General features: G+C 46.5%; 2 protein-coding genes across 7 annotated transcripts in view; one reads left to right on the top strand and one right to left on the bottom strand.

Annotated features, from left to right (window-relative positions):
* Nucleotides 1-240: 240 nt before the first annotated feature.
* LOC111082101 (solute carrier family 35 member F5) lies at nucleotides 241-3,455 on the bottom strand. Of its 2 annotated transcripts, none has more exons than XM_041593071.1 (7): nucleotides 3,373-3,455; nucleotides 2,309-2,645; nucleotides 2,096-2,236; nucleotides 1,988-2,041; nucleotides 1,330-1,927; nucleotides 857-1,268; nucleotides 241-797 (listed from the first exon to the last, which is right to left on the bottom strand). In XM_041593071.1, exons 2-7 carry the CDS (start codon nucleotides 2,396-2,398, stop codon nucleotides 749-751), a joined length of 1,344 nt encoding a protein of 447 aa, XP_041449005.1. In that variant the 5' UTR covers nucleotides 2,399-2,645; nucleotides 3,373-3,455; the 3' UTR covers nucleotides 241-748. The 2 variants fall into 2 exon arrangements, with proteins under 2 accessions (XP_041449005.1, XP_041449006.1); XM_041593072.1 differs by having other exon boundaries at nucleotides 3,255-3,430.
* Nucleotides 3,456-10,465: 7,010 nt separating this feature from the next.
* LOC111070981 overlaps nucleotides 10,466-17,327 on the top strand; it is a 37,175-nt gene continuing 30,313 nt past the window's right edge. The window contains exons 1-2 of one of the 5 annotated variants that reach the window (XM_041592861.1): nucleotides 10,466-10,555; nucleotides 13,033-15,205. In XM_041592861.1, coding sequence (XP_041448795.1) covers nucleotides 13,850-15,205 — 1,356 coding nt within the window. In that variant the 5' untranslated portion in view covers nucleotides 10,466-10,555; nucleotides 13,033-13,849. Of the gene's footprint in view, nucleotides 11,069-13,032; nucleotides 15,206-17,327 lie in introns of all 5 variants that reach the window. The other 4 variants (XM_041592860.1, XM_041592859.1, XM_022362049.2 and 1 more) reach the window with 4 other exon arrangements.

Below are 17,327 nucleotides of genomic sequence, written 5' to 3'. Positions count from 1 at the left end.
ACCAATTGGCGCTTTTTTTTGAAAATAACAATATGATAGCCGAGTGTGACGGTAAATTGCAAAAATGATCGTAGAGGTCGTAAGCATAGTTTCACAGCAGTCAGAAACACAGCCGCCATGTTTAAATGTCCATATCATATTCCGCTGTATTCGTTTTATAACATCTAGATTTTCTCTCAATGGAACATCATTGCCAAAATTTCGATTTTGCCCACATGTACACAAATTTGGCACTATTAAACTGCATTATATTATGAAGGTATGTATATTTATAATAGGCATAATTTCACATAATATTTTGTTTTCTGTTTTTATAAGCTTACTGTAGACGAATGTGTATCTAATGGTATTACGCTTTTTTATCAGAGAAGTCAACAATTATACAGCCAAGCGAAGTGGAAATATCAATTGAATACAATAAATTATAGATGGGTTTCAGCAAAACGTTCTGGACTATCACATAGAATAACACTAAGGGTAAGAGCTAAAGCTATTTACAGAGAATACACTTGTAAGATAGTAATAAATAGTTGTACGTAAAATCGCAACATAATATCCAACTGAAAATGCACAAACGAGGGAAACACAATGCAGATGGGTGAGATAGGAGAATACGTTGTGCACGTTGTGTTGTCCCTATAGATTAAAGAACGATTCGAAACGAACTCGTGAACAGCCAAGTTTTAGATTGCATTACAATGAGCAACATTCCATGTGTGCAGAACATCGTTTTTTTCCACCGCCGCTTTCAATCGCTGTTGCTAATCAGCGACTCTTGCTGCTCATCGTCATTGACTCTGTAGGAAGAAATTCAGATTAGTTGGGCGACCTTTAATATGCTGATCGGAGGACTCACCTAACAATGCTCGGCTTATGGCAACGACAGATCTTTCTATATACAATTTTGAAGAGTTTCGTAAGCGGATCGGTATCATCGTTACGCATCAGCAGCGCAACGAGTGTCAGGGCCAGAAATATGGGTATTGAACCCACATAGAACATGTGCGAATACGGCTTATACTTCAGCAAAACATCAAATGCAATGGCCAAGGGAATCTGCAGCGACATGGCCAGAGTGCCAATCAGCGAGGAGGTGAGAAAGCAGCCCCACAGCCATAATGCCTCCGCGAGCACGGTTCCTATTAGTCCGTTCAGAAATAGCAACGCAAATTGTCCCTGATCGGGCACTTCAAATGTTTCGATCTTGGTGAAATGCAAAATGAAGAAAATCGGCCACAACAGCATGAGATTCCAGAGGCCAACGAACCCTACAAGAAAGATACCAGTTAAGCAGGAGATAACAGAGTTCATTTGATTGCATTGGCTTACCGAAAAACAAAGGTATATCGACCTTTTCCTCGGTATCACTTTTTCGTTTGACGAACACCAGGTACGAGGCGTAGAAGAAGGCGCTGAACAGGGCCAAGAGGACACCCCTTGTCATCTTTGTGTCGTGCAGATCGTTTATTGTTATGGCCACAACTCCACCAATGTTCATGCCGACAGCAATCAGTTTGGTGATGGTCAACTTGTCACCTGTTGCCGAGGGGAAGACGGCCGCCAGGCAGATGATAAAGAACGAAGACGTAGAGCTGACAAGTGTTATCATGGCTGTCTCATCCATTTCCAGGGCCAGCTGAAAGAAGTAGTTGGCCACAAACCAAAGTAGACAGAAGAGCAAGGCCGTCTTGGCTGTCTTGTGGTGGGTCTTCTGTCGCCTGATGCGCAAGCTTGCCGCATAGGAGAGGCGTGCCAACAGTGCATCGGTGGCCTCATGGGGTGACATTTCCCGGACCTCTGCCATCTTGCTGAAGCGAACACTGCGCACACTGGAATCATCGCTCTCGGTGCCGGACAAGGTGTTACCGCTGCCATTGACTGTCGATGCCAGGTGAGCCGATCTAATGGGCACATAGGTAGGATCTCCCTGCGGTAGAGCATAGTTTTCAATACATTTCGTAATTAACTGTACTCGTACTACACTTACCAGGACAGCCTGATTGGTGTAGTAGTTCTCATCCTCGACATTCTGCTCCATCATCTGCAGGAGACGGGATTTAGTAGAGGAATAAGTAATTGAATATTGAATATTTACAGAATAAGTTCCGTTTTGACGTTCGCACGATTCTTTCCATGGCGCCAGAATTCCTATAACTATCAGGTAAATACTGAACATTGACGTTTTGAAATATGTGCAAAAGAAGGGCTTATCGAACTTGGCCTCATTGTACAGAAACTGCGAAATAAACGAATCAAATTCAATTAGGTTACTTTGTTCATTTATCTATAGATGGTCCGAGTGGGGTACCTTGGTGAGCTCACTGGAGGAGACCCAGACGATGTCGACTAGTATCAGTATTATTATGCCCAGTATGAGCTTCTGTGTGCGTCCCAGCATGATTTTTATGACTTATCTTTTCGATGGGCTTGCAAACGTATGTTGCTGTTTGTCGGTTTAGATTTCGCCTTCAATTGGTTATCTAAATGCCAATAACTATTTACGCTTGTGCCGCCAGCTTTTCAGTTTCATTTTGCAACTCTTTCAGATTTCTGCTATCCTCTTTCCAAAAATTATCAAATGGTGGTTCGCTCCAGGCGTCTCTATATATTGGCTCTCACGTAGATTAGCGATGTGGTCATTGCAGCTGAAACGGAAATGGGCGGTAGGTTAACGGCAGGTTCGCAGGTGCATTTATTGATTTTGTGTGGGCTGGTGGGTGTGGCAGCTCGAGGCGTGAATTAAATTTTAACGGTAACACATTTGAGCAATCAATCAAATCATCGCAAAAGAGGCACAATTTGATTAACAGGCCAATCACTCAATTCAATTAGCGTCTGCTCTCCAGATGACTTAATTATAATGCCAAGCTAATTGGTTTACTATTCAAATAAATAGCTACAATACAAATAAATTAGGATAGATAAGCGACGAATAGAGTAAATATTTTTCCTGGTACTCTGAAATTCTCGATTGGCTTCAATTGTTTTGGTAGTAAATTGTACAGCAAGCTATCAGAGGGGGGCGGGTATGGAATGGATCCCCCCTGCTGATAACAACATCGCACGGAAAAACAAAATCAATAAATGGTCGAAACGTCCGAACATCTTCAATATGGCAGAACAGCAACAAGTTTCTCCATTGTGCCTGTGCTTGTGCGTCCAATTGATATTGAGCCCTATTTAACTAGTCACACAATTTCAGATGTGGTTACGCTTGGTTAATTTATGCAGTTGCAGTTCCTTCTTCCATTTACCATCTATTCTATAGGCATTTTCCAGGTAAGGTAAACCTTGTTTTTCTATTTGCCTGCTGCTGCCACGGCGTTTGCTTTGATTGTTTTCTGCCTAAATGTTAGTCGTTCTGGGGCTCACTTGTTAGGCGGTTCTCTAGGTTTTATCTCGTTTAATATTTTATTTGTTTCCGAGTTGTCTCACACACACACAGCTGATTTTCGATAGAATATATTATTTCAATCGAATGGTAGCTAGAGTTGCCAGGTAATTTTCTGAATTTGGCCGCCAAAGTCAATTATTTGAAAATTCGACAGGAAAACAATCCAAAAAGGAAAAACAGGACAATAGCCTGCCTATTTAAAGTGAAACTGTATACAGATGAGCTGTTTTTGTCGTTGCATAAAAGTGTCGATGTATCGATTGTTTTGCAAAAATACCAAACAAAAAATACCAAATTAGCTTGCCGAAACTTTATGGCGGTCTTTTTAAATTTATTTTGTTTTTGAATTACCGTATATTTTGCTATGTTGGTTGTGTGTTTTTTTTGTTTGTCAATCAACTGTTCTATCAGCTTGGCGGGCTACCTAATTTATGCAAATAATGTTGACAAATTACTTCTCTACGCGTGCAATTTGCAGTGGAATTATGCTGTCACGCCTTAAGGACACGTTCCGGCATGCCAGCACGCACACACTCCTATACATAGAACGCTGTTGGCTGTAAATGATATTCAAATACACAGTTGATACTCGAGATTTACTCCAGAGACAAAGACATCGCCTTCGGCGGGACACATACAGGCCGACAGATACCCGCGTAGCCCGTAGCCCCGTCTCTTTCCAGACAGGACGGACGCACAAACATCCCACCGCATACTTATGGCTCAGTTTCACTTTCATCACTTCAAACCCGATTAAGCACCTCATTTTATGTGTTATTTATCTACTGATTGGATGATGATAAAACACCCGCCAGACACTCGCAGTGGAGCCCAAGACCAAGCCCCTCCTCCCAGATGGGTAATACTAGAACCTGGCCAGCCGAGTGCGGGTGCGGGTGCTGCTTGTGTATTGCTTTTGTTATTTTCCACTCGGCGTCTTCGTTTTCGTCTATTAAAAGACAACAAAAATAAGCGTCTAAATGCCACATAAAACAATACAAAGAATAATAGGCTACAATTTTTCACCCTCGACCCCACCAGCAGGCCCACTCCGCAGCCCGGACCACACCCTCAGCTCTCACTCACTGCCATTGCCTCTGCCTCTCCTGCCGCATGCCGCATGCCCCCCAGTTAGTCAGGCAGCCACTCAGTCGGCGACACCTGTCAAGCTCCTGTCCTATACCCCCATGTCCTGGGCGCGTATGTGCGTAGGCATAAAATAAATAAATAAAAAATTGACTACCAGACAAGGAGGGAAGTGAATTGGAGACTAGAGGCCGGAGGAGTGCCAACAGGAGGGACACAGTGGGTGCCTTGCCCTAGCCCTACATACACACATATGTACATACATATATCAGCACAATGACAACGACAACCCGGACGAAGACCTCGACCGAGACCGAGGAAATAATATTATGTCGACCCATTGAGACGAGCATGATGTAATTTTCTTTTCCGTTAACTTTCATTTGCTTTCTCTGCTGCTGGGGGAAAAAATGAAAGTGGTTTTTCCCTTATTGACAATGTGTGGAGTAGGCTTATGCCAAGTGCTTTCCCTCTCGTGCAACAAATTTGGCTGGGGCCAGGTGTAGTCTAGCATGGACAGCCGAAGGTAATTTTCAATTGTAAATTGTCAATTGTCAATGCGACAGCAGTTCGATGTGTATGTAAGAACTTACATACATATGTACATATGTATGTACATGCAGATTGGAATAATTCGCGGATGGATTCAATTATACTACCGTCATATTACATAACATAAGCCGATTACAGCGATGATAACAAAGCATTAAACTCATTAGGCGGCCACTCAAAAAAACAAATGCCAAACGGTGGTATTGACAGGGAGGAGAATGGAAACGAGTGCGAGTGAGAGAAAACCACGGCCCTGGGCCCGAACTCCTTACCAATAGAAGAAAAAGATAGAACGGGGGATAAAAGGTTAGCATCTCAATGCGGATGCTGGAGATACCCTTCCAGGTTTCAGCTCGTTTCTCTCTCAGCTATCTCACATAAGGCTATAACTAAAATAAAATTATATTATATTCATTTCAATATAAAAATTCACAGAATTGCAGACACTGTGTATTATTTTTCATTAGTTAATTGTGTCACATAGTTATCATTTCGTGTGTTGCTAGGTTCGAGAAGGACAAATGATACCCTCTCAAAGAGTAACCAAAATGACAAAAGCAGCGAAGAGCGGAAAAGGCAGAACAGAGAAATGTGCTCCACAACCCACCCAACAACAGCAGCGGGGGAGCAAAAAAGAGAGAAAGACAATAAAGGCAAACAGAACATAAATTGAAGCAAGCCGCGCCAAATATCAACAAAGCAGTGGGTGGGAACTCACACAAATACGCAGTGGGAAGACGGGACGAGAGGCAACAGAGAGAGAGAGAGAGAGCGCAAAACAATAAAAAAGAGAGAACGCACCCAAAAAAAAACGAATAAAACGATATCGCATATCAAGAAAAATCACAACGAATGACCGCCAAAAAAAAAAAAAGGAAAAAACCGAATTAAATGTCCCCAGCGGACACTAAAAGGAGAGAAGGATTCCAGGGTGGCAGGGGGGGGGGTCATAGCACGACCAAGAACGAAAGTAAGGGGAAGCAGAGACAGCGTGGTTTTCAGGGGGCTTACGGGGGTGTCTCGGTGCTGGAATGAAAAATTATTGACTTTTATGGTGTAGCGCATATTCGGTCTTTAACATAATATTTGTCATCAAATTAAGGAATAGAGAGAGAGAGAGAGAAAGAGAGACAGTGATGGGGGCAGACATTGTCATAAAAAATTTGCCAAATGTTGATGCCGGCAGGAAAGAGCTTTCCTTTTGCCGCACGCAGAAAAGTTCATGCAGTTCACGAAATTTCACACACGTACGCAGGACACCCACCCCATACAGTCCCACTACCTCTCCCCGAACACACACACACACACACACAGCACTACATACACATATGCACACATTTCCGGTTAAAATAATAATGCCTCGAATTGAATGGTAGGGGGTGACGGGCCGGGCCGGGCAGGAAGGACGGCAGCTACCAACAAAAGCAATAATTATGGCAAACGAGTTTGCCTCGTCTTACGCCTTTTGTCGCCCATTTTCCTGCTTTGACATAAGCCTTAACCTACAAAGATGTCCTCCTGCCATGAACATACACACACACACACACACACACTCATAACCATTCACGCACCCTCCCACACTCACACACATACAGACATACAGAGACACAGTCACAGTCACACGGAGAGCTTGTGCTGCCATGTACAAGCAACAAAGCAATCGAAGCTTCTGCCCATCCGCCTGCTTGTCGTGCTCCTCCTCTGGCACCGCTGACTATTGTTGGCCAAGCCAACAGCTACCAATTCCCCGCTCTGCTTCCTCTCTCTCTCTCCCCTTTGGGTTTCGTTTCCCCCTTTCTCTGCTCACCCTCCCACTCCCGCTGGGCCAGTCTCTATATCTCTTTCGGTTTGTGTGCAGGAAATTTCGTTTTATGCGCGAGACAAATCGCACCTTATTATGTGAGACGCTCATGTATGGGTGCGTGGGTGGATGGGGCGTGTGCAGACATTGCTTGGTGCTTGTGTGTGTTATGCGTGTATACGTAAGTGTAGGTTTTCGACTTTGCGACGAGCCATTATCCACACTCATGCACCCACGCAATATCTATGGCTTTATCGCCCAACAACAGAAACACAAACACACACACGCACTCACTCAAAGGAATTTACATTTTATGCGATGCATAAAAATACATACGTGCAATACATACATACATACAGTGTGCTACACAGAAGAAATGTTGCATAGTTTTGATAGAAATGAATTGATGTAAAAAATTAAATGAAATATTTCCACGAACTGCAAATGACAGCGAACATCAAGCAATATTTTGTTCAGTAAAACCTATCAGCAGGCCTAAACATTTCCAGTTGGCCCTTTATTAAACGGCATCTTCAGGGCCATTTGGAATGCGGCTGCCAGCAGACAATTATCAGACGGCCAGCCCCCCCACATTTGTGGGTCAATCATCAGTGGTGCTGCCGCACAAAGCTGAATCGAAGTCGTATTGCCGCTGAGTCAGAGCTGGAGCCGAAGCCGGATCCGAAGTCTTTAACGTCTCTGCCATAGTCATAGTCATCATCGATAAGCATCGCTATCGGGCATTAAGTTTAGTTTCCCTTTTGCCTTCCAGCGATTCCAGGAAGGCAGCAGCAGACACCACGCCCGCTGCAAGAACCACAGCAGGACAGCAGTAGAAGGGAAAGAACCAAAAAAATAACTCCACCAACAACATCGGAGTTCTTTTATCATACATACGTACAGATGTACATATGTATGTACATAAATTGTTTTTTTTTTTGGCGGCATTGTTTGCTTTTGGTTTTTTTTTTTTGTGGGGGGCCTCTCTGTGCATACGCTGGCCGCGTGGCTTTCCCAAGGGAGTGGCAGACGAGTGCCTGTCCTGCCTTGTCTCCCTATATCGTACATTGTTGGGTGCCGCTTTGTGCCTGCGCGAAATTTCATTCACAAAACTCGTCTTTGCCTTGTGTCCCCCCCTTGCTCCGTCTCTCGGCTAACGGCTATCGTCTATCTCTCTCGCTCCGCTTGTTTCCCTTCTGCTTTTGGCTTCTTCGTGGTGCGTGTTCCAAAAGTGTGGAGGAACCTGGTGGCAAGTCCGTGAGGACTGGGCATGGACAACTGCGCAAAATCCTTGCTGCTTCCTTTCGTTACCCAGTTTCGCTTCGCTTCGCTTCGTTTCGACTCGTTTCGTTTGGTCATGCAGGCGACGGCGGTAGCGGTGGCGGTGGCGGTGGCGGCGTCCTTGTAACGGTTATCTGAAAAGCTGTGCAAAGTCTGCGGCGCTACCTTGGCTCGGCTCGAATGCTCCAAATGAAACTGAAGCCGTGTAGCCGACCGAAATTGAAGCGGATGCTGCCAAGCGATGCGAGCCGATGTGATTCTCAACTTACCAAACTGTCAGATGGCGTGACGATAATGCCGAATGCGCCGCCAGCCCATTGAGACTGCTCCTCGGAGGTGGCCGGTGGCCTGCTACTGACTGTTGTCGACTGCTATTATGCCGTGTCCTCTGACAAGCAGGCTCCACCGCATAGCGGACACAGACACATACTGGATGGGTGGTAACAGGATTCCCAGCTAGGGAAATCGGAAATCAAGAGGATCGTTGCGGATCGATATTAAAGCGATATAATATTGAGGCTATTCCCACTCGTTCAGTCTTGTTCCAGTAGTTGTTGTAAATATTTTCTTATTTGTGCAGGCATTTTGGTTTTCTTCTCACACTTTGTGTCTCTCGATTGTTTCCTCTTCTAGAAACACACACACACACACACACATGCCCACACAGAGCACTCTGAGCCGCAAGTTTTCTTTCTTATCAATTTCAGCGACGCACACCGACACACACAGCTGGCCATTTGTGTGCGTGTGCGTGAGCCTGTGTGGGTGGGCTGTGAGCCCGCATAAGTTGACACATTCATATCCATGCCACAAGAGCAAGCACAAGCAAGCAACGGCAGTGGCCGTCTCCGTTCCCCGTGCCCCGTACCCCTTCCTTGTGCCGGGCAACCAACCTCTTCGGCATATCTTAGCACTTTCACTCTCCCTCTCAATCTCTCTCTCTCCTTGTGCTGGTACTACTACTAGTGGTGGTGGTGCTGCTGCTGGTGGTGCTTCTGGGTGGGTCCTTGTTGTCCTTGCTGATTGCATGTGTCACAGTTATTGATTGGAATGCGCATAAATTGAGCCAGTCTGCTCCCCAAGCCGAATTATGTGGGAGTTTGCTTAGTTTCCCTTAATTCCATTCCCTTTTCCGTTTTGCTGTTATCCGAGTTTGTTGTGCTCTTCCATTTCTCCCCCTGATCGGATGGGGTGTGGCCAATGCTGGCACTGGCACTGGCCCTGGCACGGACATGGACCTCCCTGTGATTTGTAGTCGCGGCTACTTAAGTTAATTACCAAAAAAAATAACCAACTTAATAATTCAAGTGGCAGAGGCATCAACTGTCCAACCCTTGCCACCCAACCCCCACCTCCGCTGCGCCGCTCCAACACTATTGAGTGAGTGGCTCCCGCTGCTGCTGTTGCTGCTGCTGTTGCTGTTGCTGTCGAGTGTCTGCTCGAAGGTCGGCCTGGCCTTGGCTTGCCCCAGTTGCCACAGTTGAACAGTCAACGAGCCAGCGCAAGTCATCCGCGTGGGTAAAGTCATATTGGATTACTTCTAATTGGCACAACAGTTTAAAGAGCTAGTGCCAGTGCCAGTGCCAGAGATGGCGCTTCATGTTGCCCCACATCGCCGGCACGATCTCCTGGGCCACCTGCCCACGACCAATGGGTATTTACGATCCCATCCACTGGCCGACTTTGCCGTCAACTGCCAGGCGGAACTAAAACACGCTGAGTGGGATTAAACGACATTATAGGGTATTACACATTTAGGCCAAGTGAGACAAAGACAAAACGCCATAACGAAATGCCACACAAAAAAGAAAAATGAAAAAAATGAAAAAATGGAAAATGGCAAAAGCGCAAAAATAAAACTACGAGTAAAGGTAAAAGAAAAAGAAAGCTTAAGCAAGGAAAAACTGGGGATGAGGATGGGGATGGGTCTGGTCGAGTCGAACGGGAGGCTCTTGAGTGAGTTTTGGAATCCCCCCTCTCTCTCTCTCTCCATCTCTCTCTGCTGGGTGCTTGGTGCTTTGGGGCAGTGTGATTAAGTGTCCTGCATAAAGTAATTTGTCTTACTTCAACTCGAACTGGCATCTAAATAGAGTTCGAAATAGATGCTGCTGCTGCTGTTGGCCAACAACAGCGCAGCGCACTGTTAGCCAACATTCTGGACAGCCGCACAGCCTGGAAGTTCGAAACAGCCGGAGAGCCGGAAAGAGAGCGACAGCGAGAGAGACACGGGTCCGTCCGGTTCTCTCTCTCTCTCTATCTCTCTTGTCAGCTGCTGCTGACTTCGCGGCCACCCACTCGTGCTCGGCCGCTCGCTCGTGGTGCTTCCTCTCGGATTCGGGTTCGGGTACGGGTTCGGGTCGGTCGGTATTCCAGTTAAGCGCCATCTGCAATTGTGGCACAGTCAGTGCTTTGGGGCCATCAGCAAGAAGCAGGATTGTACGGTATATATCCTGCGTCGTCGCGTCCACCACTCACACAAAGAAAAATTAAATCAAATCGAATCAAAAAAAGAAAATACCACAAAAAAAATAGCAAAGAAAAGTAAAGCACCCCCAGAGGACACCATCGAATGTCTTCGAGTTAGCCGCTAGTGAAGAAATCAAAGTGCAAATCCCCCGGAATGTGTACGGCAAAACGGGATAAAATAAATATAGTATGATGCGAGAGCTGCCAATCGGGCTGGTCTAGTTGAAAGGGGGGGAAAAGGAAAAAAAAAAGTGTGTGGAGGAGGAGGAGCAGAGTGTAAAGAAAAGAAACGAAACGAAACGAAAGAAACCCAAGAAAATCTGCTAAGCCAAGCATAACTCTCGAGCACTGCCTACAACGCCCCCAACCTGCCGTGTCCCCGCCCACACGCGAACGAACCGTTACGGCAGTTGATGCTGCGCTCTGGGAAGAACAGCCATACACCCATACACAGACACAGTGCCTTATATACACGCATAGGTACATAAGTATATAGTTAAAGTATTGTTCGGTGCGGTGCGGTGCGGTAAAGGGAACGGGAGAGCCTTCACCCATCTGTCCCCCAGGGAACATTCACCCCCCGCCCCAACGTGAAACAGACCAAAAACAAAAAAAAAAACCCAAAAAAAAAAAACAACGAAAATCCCCTGATTGTTATATAATGCGAAAATCATTCGTTAACCCATATTGTTCAGGAATCGGGCACACCAAGTCGTTTGAAAATATTCCGGGAATAGTATGCACCGATTCATCGGAATCGGGACACAAATGTTTCAGATGTTTTGTGCTACGTTCCGGGCTTATATAAGCGGCTGTTGTACTGAATGGAATGGATCCATCAGCAGCAGCAGCAGCAGCACACGCACCACCAAAAAAAAATAAGAGAAATTCCCCTGTACATATACAACTCTACATGGGTGTGTGCGTGTCTCTCAGTGTGTGTGTGTGCGCAGTGTCAACGCAGCAAATAAAACAAAAGTGAAAGTTAACACACAGAAAGCAGAATAAGAAAAAAATACTCCGATTGGGAGCGGAGCAACAAAATGTGGCGTGGAGTACAAGAACCTGGGTCGGGTGTCGGGGGGGACAAACAAGGATTTGAATAATACGACTCTAAGCAACAAAGAAAAGTAATTTCCTTTGTGACACACACGCAGCCAAAAAAATTATGCGAGAGATCTCAAGGGTTTTTGGGGGAAATTAACCAAAAAAGAAAAGAAAGAAAAACGAACAAAATTTGTTAACAAAAGAGGAAGAGATTTCAGATTTGATTCGTGTATTTTTTTTCATTTCTTTTTCTTTTTCTTTGGAATATGCTGCGCTTTCTACTTCTTGGACTTTAGTTTTAACACCAATGCACACATACACACGCTTGGAGAGTGATAGGGTGGGCGAGCGGGGGGAGACACATGGAAAATCTTAACACCAATACTTAGACAGAAGGGCTACAGTGACGACCCCAAAAATACGAGATGGGGGGCGACCGACTCGGCTTCTGCTTCTTTGCCTTCTCCTTTTACTTCTCGCCCAACTTCATCTTCATCCTTCGTCTTCTACTCCAAAAAATGGCATGCCGAGTGCTTGCCTGGCTGCCCTAAGTAACTACTCTCACACACACACACACACACAAACAGAGACTCTCAGCGAGAGAGAGAGCGAGTGGCAGCCACGTACTCTTACTCGTACACCCACGATTTCTCGTTCTCATTCTCATTCTCATGCTCGTGGTGCTCGTGGATGGGGATCCATCCATCCGCTGTTTTTGTGTTTGCAGCGCCAACAGCAGAGAAAAGCGAGCAGCAGGAGCAGCAGCAGCAGCAGCAGCCGCTGGCTGCGAATTATATAAATTTCTTTGCGCTCTGTGCCTCTGTTTGTCTGTGTATGTGTGTGTGTGTGTGTTAGATATACGGGATTTCCACGACATTTTTTTTCGGCTTTCTTCTTTTGTGCGGTGTTCGCGTTGGCTGCTGGTTGCGTTGCGGCTGCTCGGGCCAGAGCTTCGGCTAAACGAAGCTCGTCTCTCCCGCTCCATTTTCTGCCAACTATTTCTATGCACAAACATGCATAGAAACCAAAGAAAGAAGAGCAGAAACTTGACAAACTTTAGTTAAATATGATAACAGATTTTCCAATTATTTCTCTTCAAAAATTTTCCTGCTGTTTTCCCCCAACAAATTAACAAGAAGTAGGATTGAGTTATAAAGAGAGTCAGCCCAGAGAGCAAATAAAAAGGAGAGCGCCTTTCGGGGAGTCGAGAGCGTGAGCGCACAAAACATTTTTGAAACAATTCTTTTTTTTTTTTTTTGACTTGGAACTAACCAAAAAATAAATAAACCCAAAACGAATGCAGAACAAATTACGTTAATGTTTGGCCCCTAAAAAAAATGTATAAATGAAACACGCTAACAAGAAATGCCTAACGTTTAACAACAATTTCTCTATGTCTGTGCAGATTTCTATATAATTATGTGAGCCCAAAACCAAAAACCAATTCAACGAAGCAACCGAATTTCCACAAATTTCCAATTTCCAAGGTTAATGAGCGCCAGCAGCCCCAGCAATAATAATAACTGAAACAGCAACAACAACATCAACAACAAATAGCAACAACAACAAATAACAACAGCATCAATTACAGCTGCCACAACCCTACCCCACCCCCAAAAGCTATCCAATGAAATTCCAAAAATAGTTGATAATCCCCAAAAGAAAATTATATTGTACAGTGCCAAAAAGAAAAAAAGTGTGAAAAATCTATGAAAAGTTCGAATAAATTTGTGTCAAACATGAGCCGAGGATACGCATACCGAATTTGCCCTGCTGCCGAGGTTAACTGAATGCGATCCAGCAGCGTCCTGGAGAGCAGCGGCACTTAGCTTAGGGGGTCACGGACAGTGCGGACAGTTTGGAATCTTGGAAAGAGCACAGCCAGGTCAGGATTCATGCCTCTAGCAGCAGCAGCAGTCAGAGCCGAAGTAGCAGCAGAAGAACCAGGAGCAGGAGCAGGAGCAGGACCAGGACCAGAAGCAGGGAGCAGATCTGTTCAGCAGTCACTGAAACTGGAGTCAAATCAGGATACGGATACGGATACGGATCAGAAGCAGCAGCAGCAGCAGCAGCGGCCGCAGCTGGATCGCACACCAAATCCGAATCCCACACTTCTGATGATGATGGGGCCATGAGCCCATCATTACTCGCATTGAATTGGAGTCGCAAGCGCGTCTCAAGCGGGCCTGCACCATGCTAGCACCGCCGAACCCGAGGTCAATATGCGGCCAGGACCCGGGCTGGTCGTGATGGCGCTTGCGTTTATTTCGGGGGCTCGGCGTGGCAGCAGCAGCAGCATCAGCTCAACGACGACGACGACGACAGCATCCACATCAATAGGAACAACATCAGCAGGAGCAGCGGGAGCAGGAGCAGGAGCAGGAGCAGGAGGAGGAGCAACATCAGGAATTGGAGCAACTGCAGCAGGCGGCGGCGGCGGCGGCGGCGGCGGCACAGAAGGAGCAGGTGGAGGTGGAGCAAGAGGAGGTCACAGAGGTGGAGGAGGAGTTGGAACTGCGTTACCGTCCAGAGGCGAGTCGTCGTCATTCATTAGCAGCTCTGGCTCATATCTGCTGCCCATCTTTCTGCCCAACCATCTCGACTTGTACCGTCGGCCCACGCCCCAGGCCATCTACCAGCTGCCACCCACTTACCAGCACGCCCACGAACCCGACGATCCGCGTGCCCGCACCGAGGCCCTAAGCGCGAGGCTACAGCGGCGTCGGAGACGCGAGCGCAGCCTCAGTAGCGATATTGTTGGCAGGGCAGGGGGGACGGGAACGGGAGCGGTAACGAGATCGGGGACCGGGTCCAGCAACGAGGAGGAGGAGGAGGCGGGCGAACAGGAGCAGGGAGATAGCGGTCTGCCAGTGCAGTATTCATCCTCACAAGCGCTAGACGAGGACGAGGACATCTTTGCCCTTGTGGCCGAGGACGATTTGCTGTCCGAAGAGTCCTTCGATCGCTTGATAAAGCTCAACGAGGACGTGGACGAGGAGGATAAGCTCAACGAAGAGGATTACAATATCCAGCAGCAGCAGCAGCAACAGCAACAGCAGCAACACGAGCCAGTCCTGGAGTTGGAGGCGGATACCGAGACAGAAACGGAGACGGAGACAGAAACAGAGACGGAGACGGAGCAACAGCAGCAGGACGAGAGCAGCCTGATTGATGAGAGTGTCCTGCAGCTCAGCGACAACATCAGCCCGAAGGACTTTCCTTCCACCAACAGCAACAGCAACAACAACAACAACAACAACAACAACAACAACAACAATAATAATAATAACAAGAGGGAAGCTACCGGCAACATCCTTGATGCCCAGGCGGCTCAGCTGATTGGCCAAAGGGATAACAGCTGGTCCGGCGGCGCCTTAAGCGCCTCCGCTGCAGTGGCCATAACCAGGTCAGCGGCGGCAACAGCAGCCGGAACAGCAGGAGGTGGGACAGCTAGATCCCTGCCAGACCCCGTCGAGCTGAAGAAGAGCATACTTGGCACTGCGTCCTCATTAACACGCCTTAATCCTTGGATATCAGCCTGTGATCTGGCACAGCCGGGCACAGGCACCGACTTGCAGGTGAGTAAACGCCTGCCCAGCCCTGCCCAGCCTTGCCCTGCCACCCTCCCCCACCTTCCCCAAGGACTCTCTGTGAACTTTAATGTCCTCCCTTATCGTACTTTATTTAGTGGCCAGCAGCAGTGAAGAACGATTATAAGGCCTCCTTTGGGTTTCTGTACAGGATAATGGCCTTGAGCACAAGCCTCAATCAATTTCGTACTTGCACCTATGCAGCTATCCCGCCCTCGTCCCCACCGACATCAGGGATTGCCTTCTCTTTGGTTCCCTGTTGCAGCTACACACCCACTCACTCACTCAGCCACTCACCCACCCACTCACCCACTCACTCACCCACCCACACTGTCGAGGAATTGACAACAATGCACAGCTTAAGTGCATACAAATACTCACGTAGAAACACACACACACACACAGAGTGAAAGGAGAACGCACCCACGCAGACGTACTCAAATACATGTACAAATTGTATGCATTTCAAGGGATTCCTATTGCCAAACGACTTGAAGGGGTCCCTGTCCCTATTCCAGTCCCTGGCCACCTTGACTCAGCAGTATTGAAAGCTTGTGTCAATTGTTGTTGCCGCTCCACTCCTCTTCTCGCCGCCACTGAACCTCCACCTGTTTTTCAATGCTGAAAGTTCAGCAGAACTAGAGCCTGCGGACAGCATTTCCAAGAGATTTCAGCGGCAATTGCGAAATTACCCACTGCAAAACGAATCCAAATGCATTGCCTACTTTTGCGAGCAATTCATCGATGAATGGCGATGTCGGGGTTTGTCCTAGGAGAAAGTTAATTCAATTATGAAATATTTACGGCATTGAATTGAATAAAGAAATGAATACAATGAAAACAAAAGCCATTAAAATCTCTTTGCTTTGAATTTCCGTTTGGGGAATTTCTGCAATTGGAAAAGTTAATTATTTACTTTCCAGCAAACTATCGTATGGCATACAATTTTGGATCCTGCCAGAAATTATGTAAATGTTAAGTTCAGCCAAGGGAAACTTTAACTTTTGCTGGGGAAACGCTAACAAAGGCATTTTTTATACCATTATTATTACGAGGGTTTCTCGCCATCGAGCCAGGCACTTTTCTCTTGTTGGCTTCCCACTCAAACTGCCAAAGGAAAAAGTGATTTTCAGTTTTTCTTCGTTATTTTCCTTGTGACAATTGCGGGGCCCCCAGCTAGGAGCACTTCAGAATCCACGACAGTTTCATTTTCATCATCATCATCGCCATCGTCATCATCGCCAGAGCTGCCAGCTGGCAAAACGAGCTGCAAATCAACGAAAATGCCTTGGCAATTGTGCCACAGTGAGTGAAAGAAAGAGAATGAGAATGGGAATGGGAGGAATGATATAGAGTGGGCTGGGAGAGAGACCAACCATTGGGCACTTCAAATTGATTCCTTTTTTGGTCTTATTCCATTTTGGTTGTCTGCCAAAAATCCTTGCTAACCACTCACCTATGGAATGGCATTCTGCTGCTGTTCCACTTACACCTCCACCTCCCACCACCACACCACCACTTCCCTGCTCTGCCCACTCAATTGGCTCTGCCAAATCTAATTCACATTTTAATATTTATTAATGCATTCTTGCATCTGCCATCTGCCATTTGCCATTTGCCCAAATGCAAATTTAATTGAATTGAAATTGGCCCAACTTTTGGTGTGTGTTTTTTTTCCTACGCAGAGACCGCAATCTGATGGGGTCTTATTCGCTGCTCTGCTCTGCTCTCCCCGACAAGACCGACAATTAGCCCCGACCTCGAATTCCAATTGCTAATGGGCCTCAGCAAGACTATTGATTTTCCCGTCATCAGGTGGTAGGAGATAAAGTTCTTTTCCTAGCCAAATGTCTGTCATTGTGCCAGCCTGCCGGCAATTAAATAATTAAGTCAATCAGACAATTAGAAGGCATTTAAGTTGAACAGCTGTCAGGACTCGCGTGGGCGACTTGCGGCCAAAGTGAAAAATAATTCAAGTTATCGCATCTATTTGAAGGCTTTCCCAAGCGATGCAATCAGCTGCGCCTCATGGCGGTTCATGTTCATCGCAAGTAGTTACGAAAGGAAGGTTTTTCGTGTTCCTTCATCTCCGTTGCTGTCTTTTCCTCTT

This window comes from Drosophila obscura, unplaced genomic scaffold (genome assembly GCF_018151105.1).
Source record: "Drosophila obscura isolate BZ-5 IFL unplaced genomic scaffold, ASM1815110v1 contig_186, whole genome shotgun sequence".
Taxonomy (NCBI): domain Eukaryota; kingdom Metazoa; phylum Arthropoda; class Insecta; order Diptera; family Drosophilidae; genus Drosophila; species Drosophila obscura.
Note: the sequence above shows the minus strand (reverse complement) of the source record. Positions and strands in the feature narration are given on the sequence as shown.